Here is a 15,008-nt window from a genome sequence, read left to right on the forward strand (position 1 = left end):
CAGGAAAGAATTACATGTTTATACTGTCTCTCAGGTAGTGCTGTGTTTCTAGCCACCAGTAAGGCTCTGTTAATGAGGAAAGGCTGTACTGTACTGTATCCTGCAACTCCTAAAGAATTTACGGACTCAGACAAGGACTATACTTTGTATTAAGTGTAGACTTTTTTTTTTAAAGACACAATCTTACCGTGTAGATCAGGCTAGCCTTAAACTCACTGGCCTCGAACTCACAGTGATCCTCCTGCCTCCGTCTCCTGAGTGCTGGGATTACAGGAATGTGCCACCCCAGCCAGCCTATACTTTATTAAAACCATTAAGCATCTGACATGTAACCAGATAGTTGAACAGATTATACTTTGAACACGAACCGCAAAAGGAAAAGAGCATTGTTGACGGCTATCACGTTTAGTTGCGAATCCAAATACTAAGTAATATCCAGATATTAAATGACTCCTGAGATTAAATTATGCAGACTAAAAAAAAATAAAAATAAAAATAAAATTATGCAGACTATAGCTTCATCCCTTGTATTTTCAACAAAAATATTCACTTGAATCCATAAGACCGTTAGAACTAATACCCTACTTACATTATATACCAGTGAACAAGCACAAGCATCTGGACACGGTCAGAACCCCTAGCACAGTATCTTCCCTAATCTGTGTGACAAAGGAATATAAAAGTCATATACAGTTGTTTGGACATATCGGCTTTACAGCACAATTGGGGAAATATGAATATATAATGAGTATTAAATGAGATGAAAATATGTTAAAATTGGAAGCTTATTAATTAGAGCAGATTACAAGGCATTATGTTTAGCAAGGTTTTATTTTAATAAAATTCATGCATAAAAATGATTCAGAGTCATATAAAATACAGTGCTAACTATGGCCATCTCAAGGTAAAGGACTGTTGTAATTTTATTGTTTCATTTTGCTTATCTCCACACTTAATATGCAATGAAGTACACTGCTTTTGTTTTAAATGAGATGAGGATTAAATTTTAGATATTAGAAAAAAGCAGGAGAGACAAAGAGATAAGATATAATTCATTTCAGGCACTCGGCTTTAATCCAATCCAAATAGATGGAACAGAAAGAGACCACAGTAGCAACAAATAACCAAAAGAAAAAAAATAAAATTAGGCTCATGAATCAGTAGAAGGCACTTATTTAATATCCCTGACCTTGATCCTCAGCACCACACACATAAAAAAACCCCAGTATCTTAATTCTTGGTAAACATAACAGATTTTTGTTCATTTTAGCAAGGAAAAAGTGGAGATGGAGTTCAAAACAATAAACTAGACACACACACAAATAAGCTAGACACAACAAAGATTAATACAACTATGATAAGCAAAAACTCATAATAATTCAAAAAATATTTCAAAGAAAAATAATCAAGAGTCGAACTGGTAAAAATGCGAATTTGAAAACATCAACTAATCATGAAGTAATTAAAATGGGACTGAGAGACTCTCCTCCTACTGAGTCCCAGATTCGTTAGTATTAATGTCGAGTTCTAGTTTATTTTGCTTAGAATAGTTCTTCTTGTTCCGTGCATGCTCTTTTGTCCTGGAACAAGTATTAATAATGTCTATTTTTCTAAAATGTGCCCTGGTTACATAAATCATAGATGAACTGCATGATTAACTTAGATCTAGTAAACTGTGAAGGAACAGTGAATTCTTGTAAGGTACGAGATGCTCCAAACCACAGAAAATGAAAAGCTGACAAAATGATTTTAGGAGGGACATGTTATGGTGATTTCAAAGTCAGACAAAAACAATAAAAAGCAGAAAACGATAGGCTATATCTCCTCTGTAAGTGCATGTCAAAATCACAAATAAAATTTTAGATAATCGAATCTACTAATATGTTAGTAATTGACATATTTTAAAATGGGATGATATTGCATCATAAGTCTAATTTAACTGCATTCAAAGATGAGCTAGAACTATGATCACCTCAAGTAATACAGAGAACTCCTTTATAAATTTCAAACACCAATTATAATAGAATACCTTAGCTAAGTGTGAAGAGACAAGAATTTACTAAACATGTTAGGGATTAAATGCTGAAATCTTGTGGCAAATATGTTTAGCCAAGGATATTTAGATATTAAAATTCCTTTAAGATCAGCAAGAAAACAAGAGTCCCAACTGATACTGTGCATATTTATTGTAGCAGTGGAGAGCCAGCTGATGCTACTGACCAAAGAAGTTAGTTCTCCAGCTCTTTGGAAATCAACAAGATAATTCAAAGGCTCACGGAAATAAATGAGCAAAGAATAGATAAAATAACTTGGAAAACAAAGTTATAAACCAAGGGGATAAAATAAAAAATAACTTACAAGATTACATGAGAAAGTGTCCTGGAGAATGGGTGAGGAAAGTATGTGTGTGGCTGGATTTTAAATTTATACCCAAATAGTTTCCCAAAGTGTTGTACAATTTTAATATACTTCCACTGATTTTGGCCTTTGGATGTTCATTTCAAGCATTTGGCTTGATTTCTGAGTTTTTCTTAATGAGTGTAAGAATTCTTTATGTATCCAAGGCCCAAGATATTTATCAGTTATATGCTTTGAAAATAGCTTCCACATTTTTGACTTGTCTTTTTTTCTTTCTAAGGGCATCTTTTATTCAATAGATGTTCCTAATCTTAGTAAGTCGAATTTATCAGTCTCTTCCTGTACAGTTACTATAATCCATGTCTTACTTAAGAATTTCTTGCCTACCTCAAGGTAAACATTATCTCATGTGTTCACTCTAGAAAATGTGTTGCTTTCTCACTACTGTTAAGATCTACAATCCATGTGCAACTGAGTTTAGGTGTGAAGGAGAGGTCAATGACAAAATAGCCCATTATTGAAAATACTCCTTTCCTCCACCAATTCTCTAGGGCACTTTTCTCATGTAACCATGTAGGTTACTTTCTATTTCATTCTCTTGGTTTGTTTGCACAGTGCCACATGTTCCTACTTACTTTCTTAATATCCGAAATTTAAGTCTATATCACAAGAGGAATGGTTATGGGAAATCAGACTTAATCTAATTCTACTGGGCATAGTGAACGATGTGCAAGTTAGGGATATATTACTACAAAGTTGACCATGTTTTAAGCTTAAGCATTTTAATTATTTCACTTATACCCATTGAGATGTCAATTCACAATTTATTACTTTTCTTACTTGTTTAACAAAATTTAAGAATATTTGTCTCTGACCTACTGTCATTAATGCAGATCCCTAATTTGTTTTGGTAGTTACACCGAGCTTACTCTCACCTTCTGTCATTTTAAAATAATTCTTTATCAGGTTTACTCTGATACTCTGTTCTTCTATGCTTGCCCCTGACAGTACATGCAGCATATAAAATAAACCACATCCTTCACCATGCCCCAGGAGGATTAGATTAAATCTAATTTCTGATAAGCATTCCTCTTTCGGTGTTCTCCAGTAGCAGGATCTCTGTAACACTTGCATTCCAGTATTGGTTTGCCTTTGAGTTGTATTAATGTTACACATCTACAAATGCAAAAAACATATACACAGCCAAGCACTGATCATATATTCAGATGACTGCAAAACTTTAAAAGAACATTGGTTTTAGAGGCAAAGCCTTTGAAAACATTCTATTAGGATGATCATGGTAGATATTAGTTAAAACAGATCATATAACAACTTCACAGATTGATGACTAGTCTTAGTAGCTTGCTTTTCTGTGTGCTTTAAATTTCCAGCTCTCCTATTAGCTTAACCCCACTGATGTGTACTATGAAGTAGTCAATATGTAGAGTTTCATAGTATGAGGTTTCAATTAGAAAATTTTCTTTCATGGCCCCATAAATTTCTTTATGAATTTAATCAATTGTTTAAGTTATGCTATTTTAAAAAATGAAGCCAGTACCTATAAAATATCTCCATCTTCTCAAATAGTGTTTCCAGTTATAGAGTGTAAATAACCTATCAACTAAAATTTCATTATGAGATGCTCATTGGAAGATACATATAAAATGATTAATTTGTAAGGAACTGGGCTAAATGTGTTTCACATCATGGGACAAATGCTCATCTCCTACCCTCTCGGTATTAATGCTAATGTTTTCTGTGTGCTGGTCATTTGAATGGTAGCATATTTATTCCATGTCAATGCATAGAAAAGAAACATCCTTTTGTCACATTTGTTATGTTGGCTCAATTATTAGTACTTTCCATTTGCAATGCTAATTTTCAGATTGTATATCCATGATTTAGTCTTTTTCTAAACCATCCTTTCTTAACTTCCACACCGAATACCTAATTGTTCCCACAAGTAGGTTTGATCCTGTATCTTGTAACTGTCTGATTGTAACTGTCTAGTTGTTGTGGGTTTACACAGGTGAAGCCTGTGGCCATTTTTTAGACATCGTGGCATTTACACTGAGGCAACAAGATATCAAGCAAGCTGTCCAGTTCCAAAGTAGCCTCCAATTTAATTCTAATTTTGATCTCACCTAAATCACGTTTCTGCAATAGTTACAAAACAATATTTGTCAACATTTCTATATCATAAGAGTTGCAGTTATAGCCTCAGTGTGAACCCTTCCTACCATAGTGTTCAGTAACTCATGTATGTATGCCGCACACAAGTGCTAAGGGTAATCACAGCAAGCATCATGACGATTCATTAACAGTTCCCTCCAGTTAACTCAGGGCTGAGGAACCCAACAATAGGTGATCCTTCAGATTGTGCTATTTAATACGTGGGCAATATAGATTTCTGTCTGTGGGAGGATTTGAAATTTTCTATTTTTAAAAAATATTTAAATGATGAAGAAGAAGGGGGTCACAGTAAAAAAATGTTTACCCCCCTCAGTCAATAAGTCTGAAGCTTTTCCTCCATATTCAGGAAAAGTTATGGTCAGTATGACATTCTGTAAGATAAGAAACTCATTTTTAAAATGATAAGCTGCCATTTAAAAGTTAATGGTTGGGACGACTAAGGAGAAAGAAGAAACAGTCCATTGATCTGGTCAGTCTGATTAAAACTTTTTTCTGCATCTTGGGTTCGTTTTCGCGTTACCGTCTGGAGACTGTTAGGGGAGCTACAGCCCAGAAGTCAGTCACTAGCACTGGTCTCGTGTGAATCGCATGCCTGAATTACTGCTCTGAGTCTGACAATAGTGTGACTTAACAGCAATACCTAGAGCAGCCTTCGCAGCAGGATGACAGTCCAGCTTGTCGTTGGAAACTTTTTACATAGCTGTTGTCTCTAGTGAGGAGCTTTCTTCAGGGACGAGAATGTTATTTCACGATCTGACCACACGGTAGCGTAATGAGCCTACGGAAGGAAATTAGCAAACCATGTCAGGTTTCATGTGTCTGGTAAGAAGCTAGGCTCAAATGCACAGCATTTCTGAACATTAATTTAGAGAAAGAAAATCATGCTTATTAAATGCACTTAACCTTAACTTTTATAGAATCAATGTAAGGCACTGGAAACCAGTGGTTTGTTTAACTTAGCTAAGGAATTCTTTTGGATAAGATTCATTCTATTTGGCCAGAAAAGTGGGAATGGTGTTTGTAGGGTTTTGCAGAACTGTTGAATTACTATAGGAGCACAGTGATTCCCACATCAGGTTCTAAATGTTCAGGATTCCAAACGTTGGAATAATGTGATCCAGGCAGCCTTCAAACACCATCTAAGTGCCATTTCAGCCAAAGCAAACCCTTCTGGTGATCCAAATAGCAATGCCAACAGTATTTATGATCCAATAGTTATCAGGTCCTAGGTAACATTGGCTTCAGTGAGCCTCTTTGGCTTACCTTAGATGTTTCCTGTTAAAAAATAAACTTTCTGATAGCACGTATATATTATTTATGGAATTATTTGATCCTTAGTATAAGAATTATAAGTGATATTGCTGATCAGATGACATGGAAAACCATTTAAGTATGCAACTGGAAGGCAGAAATAGTATTAATTGTGTGTGTGTGTGTGTGTGTGTGTGTTACTGGGGACTGGACCCAAAGCCTCCATATTGAATTACATCTCCAGCCCTTTTTCTATCTGTTTTGAGACAGGGTCTCACTAAGTTGCCCAGGTTGGGCTCAGACTGTGCTGATCCTGTCTCGGCTTCTCAAGAGTGCGAAGCATTCTCTATATTCTTGGAGTGCTCTTTTTTTACTCTTTTTGATGTTCAATTTTCTAATTTGGGGATATTTTATATTTCTGGAACTGTGAATAGGAGCCTTTGGGTAGGCCCAATTGGACTTCCATTTCCCCAGTCCAAACCTTAGCAGCTCTTCTTGTGCAAATCCATTTAGCTAGTTCATATTATCTGGCGTGCCATTTCCCCAAATTGCACAATTTGGGGAAATGGCAGTGACTACAGTCAGCAGTGTTTCCATGTGACATTTTTGTTCTCAGTGGTGTTGGAGAGTGCTGTTCTTCCAGATCTGGTTTACAGCATCATGTTAATTATCAGTATCAATATTCTTCTTTAGATTGATGGGCAATTTAAAAATTCACATAACTGCTGAGGGCTGCTAGTTATTCATAAGAATGAAAATCCTGAAAAAGAATGTGGCATCAACTGTATGGTTTCCATTTTCATTTCTGATTTAATCTGTTTGGGTCTTCTCTCTTTTCTTTTTAGCCCAGTTTTAAAATTTATTGTTTTGTCTTAAAAAAGAAAAACAATGTTCTGTTGACTTTGTATTTTTAGTGTCTATTATTCATTTCTGATCTTTGTTATTTCTTTCCTGCTGGTGCTTTTAGGTTTGGTTTTCATCTGTGTGAAGTATCTTTTCCTGTACCTTCACTTTCAGTCAATGCACGTCCTTTTTGGTGAGATGAGTTTCTTGTAGGCAGCATATTATATTTGGTCTTTGTTATTTTCCCATTCTGTTAGGCTAAATCTTTAATTGCAGTTTAATCCATTTATCCTCAAGGGCATTATAGATGGGTAAGGGCTTACTCCTATTAATTTGGTATCTTTTCTGATTATTTTGCAATTCTTTATTTCTCCTTTTGTTTATCTCTGCGGTTTGGTGGCTTCCTATTTCAGTAAGGTTTTTTTGTCTTGTGTGTGTATTTTACTGAGGAGTGTTATACTTTGTCATTTTTTGTGATTTTTAGCTACTGTTCTTTTACTTTTAGTAAAGGGGCTTCTAATAAAGACACATGTTTAAAGGTGATTTATTACAGTTAAATATTAACTTTCTCATTACTTGCTTGTTTAAGTCATTCATTCATTCAAATTCATTCACACAAAATGCCAATGGTTGTAACTTGCCTTTGCTTCTTACTTGGAAGGCTGCCTACCTCGGCATGGTGGATTGATAACTGGTGGTAATTTGTAATACCATCTGAACTGAATCTGCATGGTGATGAGCATGGATGGCCCACCTGAGGATTGTTGCCAAGATAGAAAGAAGAACTGGAGAGGAAGAAGCAGTGCTGTTGATTCTCCATGGTGTTGTTTTCTGTTGCCACTGGCTCTCCTGGAGGGGCTTGTTCAGCCTCTTTCTTGATGTGAACTTGGCTGTTCTCATAGTCAGAGGACTCTGGGGCCTTGATGTCACTGAGAATGGCTGCAGTTCACCTTGGGGGAGCTCTGATCTTGCCTTTACCACTTTCTGGCTCTGAAGGGGAAGAGGCTTGTCATGGTGGCTTCCTGATATGAACTTGGCTGCTCTCATCTTTGAAAGAGCTTGGATCCTTGTTGTCCACTGAGGATGGCTGTGGTACTTTTTGGGGGCGCCCTAGTCCTTACTTTGAGCATCGCTTCCTGGCTCCAATTCAGAACCCTCAACCTACTGGCACAGATTCCTCATCCCTCTGGAACTGATTTTCTGGCTTTCACTGCTGACCTTTGGGCCTTCCCAGCACAGGTCCATGAAATAGACTCACATGAGTCATTGTCGTGGGCTCTAGGTCTTCAGCTGGACTCATGCAGGACATTGCTGTGGGATCCAAGATCCTTTAGCTGGATTCCTTGGGTCTTAGTATGTGGAAGGATTTCCAACTTCTTTTATTTAACTCTTTAGGTGACTGTTATAAAGTAATTCTGTAAATTATGTGTACTGTATTGTAATCATTTTCCTTGCAAACCTCTTATTACAACACTTGGCATGAGTGTTTCAGGAAACTCTTTCACATTTATGCAAAATTCTGAGTTGAGATATGTGATACATGCTATCCTTCTGCTTGACTAACCTCAGCATCTTCCATTCTTTTTACCTCATTGCACCCAACCCTGGCTCATGTCCAAAACTAACAGAGGAAAGGAATTGTCCTGCCACAGTGGTCTCTATTCAGTCACTTGCAACACGGCTCTCCATTTTGCAGCGTATCAGTTATGAAGTCCTATTTAGTGATCATTGCTATCCTTTTTATATTGGCTCAAAAAACTCCAGGTAACTCAAGTTTCTCTCAAAGGTTCTGGGATCTTTTATGTAGTATTAGTATCTTAGTGACTTCTGAGATGACTCTTACTTGGGCACAGTAGGCAGTACTTAAAAGCCTTTTCTGGTTTCAGGTTGAAAATGTTATCCCTGAGGTCCATCACCTAAGGATCTCCTCTGGTTCTTCCGTGACAAGGGAAATTTAAGAGATAGCTTTTACTCCAGGCGTAGTGGAGAGTCAAAGCATGAAACATTTTAGGTAGAGCTGCCACTGAGATGGGAGCTTGACTCATGCGTTAGGTTTAAGAGACTGTGTACAAGTGCAGAACTGTGTAAGAGGAATGAAAGGCTGTTTGGTTTTGGATAGTGAGTTGTAGTGGGAGATTGTAAAACCTTAGAGACAGCGTAATAGTGGGAAAATGAATGGATATGAGCATGGAATGAATGAACATAGAATTTAGCTTGACTGATGTTTTAGTGTATTCTAGAGAGGGAACAGTATCCTTTGTTGAATGAAGGGAGGGTTGAATTGGGTAAATGAAGCTGGGAGAAAGATCTGTAGTTGGACTACGTTTTGAATTGATGCTAAAAATTGGGATTGAATGCCTTTTTAATGTTATGTTTTATAATTGGGATGTGAGAGGTTATCAGAAGATGTGGGCCTTGAGTTGAAGTTAGATGTTCTACTCAAATGAGTGACTTATTCACCTAAGCCGTATGTAATATTTGCTGAGGAAGTGCTGGTTTGGTCAAGGTTCAGCATGAAGTTTTTTAAGACAGCTTAATTCATCGTAGCAGGTCTGTGGCTACCGGAATGGGGAGAATATTAACCATTTATCGAGTGCGCAATTTGAAATATTTTCTCCCCTTCTGAGTTTGCTTTCTCATTTTTTAAATGAATTTCTTTTTTTGTGTGGAAGCTTTTGAGACTGATGCAGTCCCACTTGTTTATTTTTGATTTTGTTGCCATGATTTGAGGTTGTATCCAAAAAATCACTAAAGCCAATGTTAGCAAGATTTTCCTTATGTTTTCTTCTAAGAGTTTAAGTTTATAATCTATTTTGAGTTGATTTTTGTGTGTGGTGTAAAGTAGAGGTCAGTCTCATTATTTTGCATGACATTCTCCAATTTTCCCAACATGACTTCATTGAGATTTTGCTGTTATGAGTTAGTATTCAAGATCTTCTGTATAGCTCTTATTTAACACAGTTTCTTTGGTTTGTTTATTTTCTGAGACAGGATCTCACTATGTGACTCAGGCTGGCCTCGAAGTCATGGCAATGCACCTTCCTTAGCCTCCTAGAGCATGCACCAGCACACTCAGCATGCTACTTAACGACATTGTGCTGTACATTTTTTAAACTGATGAACATAAATCTTAACAATATTTGTTAAACAAAAAATAACTAAATTAGAATGGGGAGAAAGTTTTCAAGGTAATGATAGGTTTATAGCATAGATTCTGATGCTGGTTACATGGTTGGATACTTACTTCCAAACTCCTCAAGATGTAAAACTCAAATATATACTGTATGTGCATATTGATCAATAAAGTGGCTTAAAAAGAAATGAGAATAAACACTATTGAAAAATATCTGGGACTACTTTCAAATTCTGAGGAAGTTTCTTGAGTGCAACTTTTCAGGGGCAGTGAAGGACCATAGAACTGTGGGCAGTGAAGATAAATGAAATCAAGAATCTGGAATGTTCCCAAGTGTCACTTATCAAAACTTGGGATGCACAGAGAGACAGAGAGCAATCTCAGCCCAGCTCTATGGAAAACTAGGGTTATTCTTTCCTTAGAGAGGCCGAGGTCAGAGTCAGTGTGTCTGAAGTTCTTTTCCCTGCCCCCTTTCTCTTCCTCCAACATTTTCTCATTCACCTGTTCCTTCCTTTTCTGTCTACATCCTCTTCATATTTCCCTACCCACTTCTCTCCTTCCTTCATTCTCTTTTCCAGAGACATTTATTATGCTTATAAAGTTCATTTGCCACATTGAGAAAGCAGTAGAAACCACAGGTGGGCCTGAAAAAAAAAAGCAGACACACAAAAATGAAGACAGCACTCCATGCTTCAGAAGTTGTACGTAATGTTACTTCCTTAATAACCGTTTAATATTTCATCTGGTGGAGTTTATGGAAAGGAACTGTTCCAGATCATCTTTTCCGCTGGGGCAATCAAAGTTATTGCTTTCTTTTTATCACCCCAAAATATGCATATGAAATCAAACTGTTCAAATGTCAAGAGTCTGTCTCAACTTTATGTATCCTTGTTGAATTGAGGGCTTTGAGGAGGATAAATTTTGACGGATGTTTATTGAATGAATGAATGAATATATAAATGGCTACAGCTGATACATGTATACGGAAAAGACACTCAATGGGGGTGGTGCACAGTGGCAGAGGAATAATGTCACATCGATCTGGGGTCCAGATGGAGCTGTTAGAAAGCCTTTTTGTTCTTTAAATTTTTTTGATGTTTTAATTTTCTCTTACAAAAGTTCCCCTGTGCAGTGTCTGTATTTCAATGTGAGAAGGTTCTGAAGGGCTGTGGCTTTCATGTCAAGCTAGAGCCCATGAGTAAATATTGAATAATTCTTAAAAAGCATCCTTACCCTGACTTTTCCTGAGACCTACTGAATCAGAACTTCTAAGAGTCCTGGTGTAAATACTCTTAATAATTCCCCACGTAATCACAAAGTATGACATCTTTTTTTACCTCCTGCACAGCTGAGAGCTCACGATCTGCTGCAAACTCTCCCTCTCACCTCCTTTTCCCTCATAGGGAGACCGGGTTCAGAGAGCAGACAAACAACATTGCCTAAAGGAGCAAAGACTGTGCTAGGGCTCAAAGTTAGGTCTCCTATGATTTCAGTTTACAGATGGAAGGATCATCAAAGGTGATCTTAATATGATGTGGGTGTTAAAATTTGTGGTAGTGCAAGGCAATGTAGGAGATGTTTATAAGTCCATGACAAAGTCTTTATTTTTAAAACTATTTTTTTTTTGAGTCACCATAGGTGACTCTTGGGGCTGCCATGTGCAGAGAGTAGAGAGAAGGCAGCTTGCCTGGTCCGCATTCCTGGGCTCCATACTCCTACCTATTCTTTACAGAGAAGAGAACTTATATGCCTTAGCTTCTAGCCAGTGTATTTGGGGAAAAGGAAAACACATTAAGGCTCAGAATAATGTAATAACAATCTGAGAAGGCTCTGAGGGTGTCCTCCGATAGAGAGAGAGAGAGAGAGAGAGAATAGAGAGAGACAGAGAGGCAAAGACAGAGGCAGAGACAGCATTATGAACTTGCGTGGGGTGAGGTGGGACACACAGTGGTACCACGATGCTGGAGAGTAAACAGTGACTGGTGCCTTTCTTTGAACTGACCAGCAGACTGACTGATGTAGCAATCTTGTGCTTTCTCCGGATTTGTAGGACACCAAGAAGCAAGCATAATGGATGTCTTCCACCGAAGCATTTTTCTTTTCTTCTGTATTTCCCCTCCTACTCTCCACTTCACCTAAACTTGGAAACTTTTATTTTCTTGTTAAAAAGTTCACAAAATTTCCCTTTTGATGTCATACCACAGCAATTTATGTGCGCCCATGTTTATAGTGGCACAATTTATAATAGCCAAATCTTGGGAACAAATGCCCATCAACCAAGGAATGGATAAAAAGATATGGCATTTTTATACAATGGAATACTACCACTCAGCTATAAAGAAAAACTCAAGGCATTTATAGGTAAATGGATGCAACTAGAGACCATACTCATAAGTAAAATAAATTAGACTTGCAAGTGTAAACGTTGTATTATCTCCTTAGTGTAAGACACTGAAAGAGTAAATAAAATCCAAAATGCACAATAGATACTGTGAAAGGAGAATAAGCTGCTCAAAAGGAAAGAACTGAGAATGGAAAAGGAGAAGAGAAGGAAGGGAAACACACACACACACACACACACACACACACACGATAACCAATAGTTCATGGAAAGGAAGTTAGTGCTTATATTGTTTGATCAATTTGGCATGCCTCTATCTAGTAGTCTGAACAACTATTTTGAAAATAACAACATGCACTTTAATAACTGTTGTTAATTTCCTACCGTCTTGTTTTGAAATCCTATATCATTTTGTTGTTTTTTAAAAATTCTCTTCAAAATAAAAAAATTTCCTTTTAATTTTTATGCAGGAAATAATATCAGACTTTCTTTGATTAATGGTTATAATGAATTAGTTTTGTGATTAGAATTAAGGGCAGTGAGGTCGTAGCTTAATGAGGGTTGAGAAGTGGGTGTGGGATGAAGACCTGAGTGGATGCTTGTAAGGTCCTTGATATTAAGTTAAGGGTTTGGACTTTGTTGAAAGCTGCAGAGGCACATTCCTGCAGACATGATGAGGGAGAAGACTCCCTGTGAAATTCTGTCACGGAGAGGGAACATGATCCACAGAGAAAACAGCATGGGCTGATGTCCTGTAGCCAAGACACTGAGTATAAGCTTGTCCAGGGACAAGCCATGGGAATGTGGACAAAACAGTCTTCTTGATCCTCAGAAAGGTTTTGATCCTCAGCAGGTTTTGATGAACATTCAGTGCAATAATATTTGTAAAATGCCTGGTACATGGTGGGTGCTGGACCACATCATGGTGGATGGTTGTTAATATTATTTTCTAATACCTCCTTTGTCTGTGAGAGAGCCAATAGATAATTAATGATCTTGATAGCTAGTATTTTTTAAATGATGATTAAATGTCAAGAACTTTGTTGCTCAGTATTTTCAGGCAAAGAGCCTGCACATATCTGGAGGGCTGCTGCATAGCTGTTAAGATGGGTTTTCACCACATGTGGAAGTATGTGGTGGAGATCTGAACAGAGAACACAAATGGATGGCTCAAGTAATGTGTGAATGTGGCTCTTTGGGTAGAATGAGCTGTGCCAATGTGCTACTCATGTATACACGTCTCCTGTCCCTGAGTGGCCCAGGTAAAGATGAGTATGGGTGAAACACGTTTACATCTACGTTTCAAAACATAGGGGCAGGTACGTACATGTGTCAAATTTGCGTGTCCTGTCTCAGAAGATCCTGGCTGTCTCTGATGAGCTGCACGAGAAGGACATGGGACTTTGGAACATGTACAGTATGTGCTCCCAGTGGCAGCCGTGGAAGCTCTAGACCAGTGGTGGCAAACTTATGACACGTGTTCCTTTGTGTTGGTGTGTGAGCCAAGTAACCCCAGACGCCCCAGCCAAGTTTTGACAAATTATCAGCATACATACAATAGCAAAGATCACATTAATTATGCAAAAGCTTGCAAATTTTTACCTTGTAATAAAAAACTGTTTCATTGAAAGGTCTATTACTGTGTTTTTCTTTTAAGACAAAAGATGTTAATGATGCTATAAATAAGTGGGTTTGGGGTTGCATTTTGAGCACTCAGTTTCTACAAGGTTTGCCATCACTGCTGTAGACCCTCAGGAAAGACAATATTAGCAATGCAATCTAACATTTAATCACTATATTCCAGATGCTTTTCTGAGTGTGCCAGATAATATATGCTAATTTAGTTATAAGGAACTTTATAAACTTAAATCTTGTCATTCCTGCTCAAAAAGTGATGCACTGGAGGTCTAGGGGGCTGAAGGAAGTGCCCAGGGATGGAGCTAGTCAATAACAAGGCCCAAAATGGAATCCAGGTTGTCTGACTCCAGGCTCTCTCCTCTTAACATCCTTAGGGATTGTTCTCTTGTAGTCAGGCTTTCTTACTCCTGTTGTTACTGCTGCATGCAAACTAAACATGGCTATGTCTTCCCCAGGTGACCTGTTCAGTGCCTTTTACAACAGGAACCCAGAACGTTGGAATCCATGTGAGCTGAATCAAGGGAGGTGCAAAACCAACTGCAACAAGCGTGAAATTCAGTACTTACACTGCCTAAATAATAAAAAGTGCTGCCTGAGTCTTTATATGAAAGTAAAGACCTAGTTCTAATGCTGTATAAAGGAATATGGCTTCAATTACAACTCATCAGTTAAAAAAACTTCAAGTTACTCTGAAGTTTGAATCTCAGCAACGTCACTCCCTCTTGTAGCAATTCTTCTCTATTCTGGAACTCTTTCCCATAAAAGTGCATTCTTGCTCATGTGTGTGTCTTTCATCTGTGAGCAGTCATCACTGACAGGAAAGGTTAGGCTGGAGGCTGGGAAGCCATGAAGTACAGGAAAAGGCACAAGCCTAAAAAGCAAGTATGACTCTAGAATAGCTCAGTGGATACAGAGGACATGAAGAAAGTCCCCTTATGGAGGTGCAGAAGGGAGGTGGCAACTGGATTGAGTCTGAATGATTCAGTGAATGTGAAGGATACATCTTTAGGTCCTCCCTCTAAACATAGAAGTCTCAGGACAGGGGCTAAAGAGTGGCTTTTGGTATTCATGGAGCTAACCTTGTCTGCTAGGTACCATGCAGTGTCCTCAGGAAAGGCCAGAACCAGACAGATGAATGGAACTGAATGTAAGAATTTGTTGGAGAAATTAGGGTAAAACTTTCTAAGTGGTTATGTTTCTCTCATTGATGGGATAAAATACCAGACACCAAAATGAAGGAAGGAAGGGCTT

At 37.8% G+C, this 15,008-nt stretch overlaps 1 protein-coding gene across 1 annotated transcript; it reads left to right on the plus strand.

The window, feature by feature from the left end:
* Positions 1–5,323: 5,323 nt before the first annotated feature.
* On the plus strand, positions 5,324–14,379 carry Defb116 (defensin beta 116). Its single transcript, XM_063249467.1, has 3 exons — positions 5,324–5,373; positions 8,342–8,409; positions 14,213–14,379. Exons 1-3 carry the CDS (start codon positions 5,324–5,326, stop codon positions 14,377–14,379), a joined length of 285 nt encoding a protein of 94 aa, XP_063105537.1.
* The last annotated feature ends 629 nt before the right edge of the window (positions 14,380–15,008 follow it).

The sequence above is a fragment of the Cavia porcellus genome, unplaced genomic scaffold (genome assembly GCF_034190915.1).
Source record: "Cavia porcellus strain 051 isolate PalLab524CR breed Dunkin Hartley unplaced genomic scaffold, mCavPor4.1 scaffold_5, whole genome shotgun sequence".
In the NCBI taxonomy this organism is placed as follows: Eukaryota; Metazoa; Chordata; class Mammalia; order Rodentia; family Caviidae; genus Cavia; species Cavia porcellus.

Excerpts from the sequence above, each read along its gene's own strand:
- Defb116 (XM_063249467.1), top strand. The coding sequence starts at position 5,324 with ATGAGCCTACGGAAGGAAATTAGCAAACCATGTCAGGTTTCATGTGTC. Across the intron at positions 5,374-8,341 it reads TGTCAGGTTTCATGTGTCTG|CGTATCAGTTATGAAGTCCT; the intron begins GTAAGAAGCTAG and ends TCCATTTTGCAG. Across the intron at positions 8,410-14,212 it reads ATTGGCTCAAAAAACTCCAG|GTGACCTGTTCAGTGCCTTT; the intron begins GTAACTCAAGTT and ends TGTCTTCCCCAG.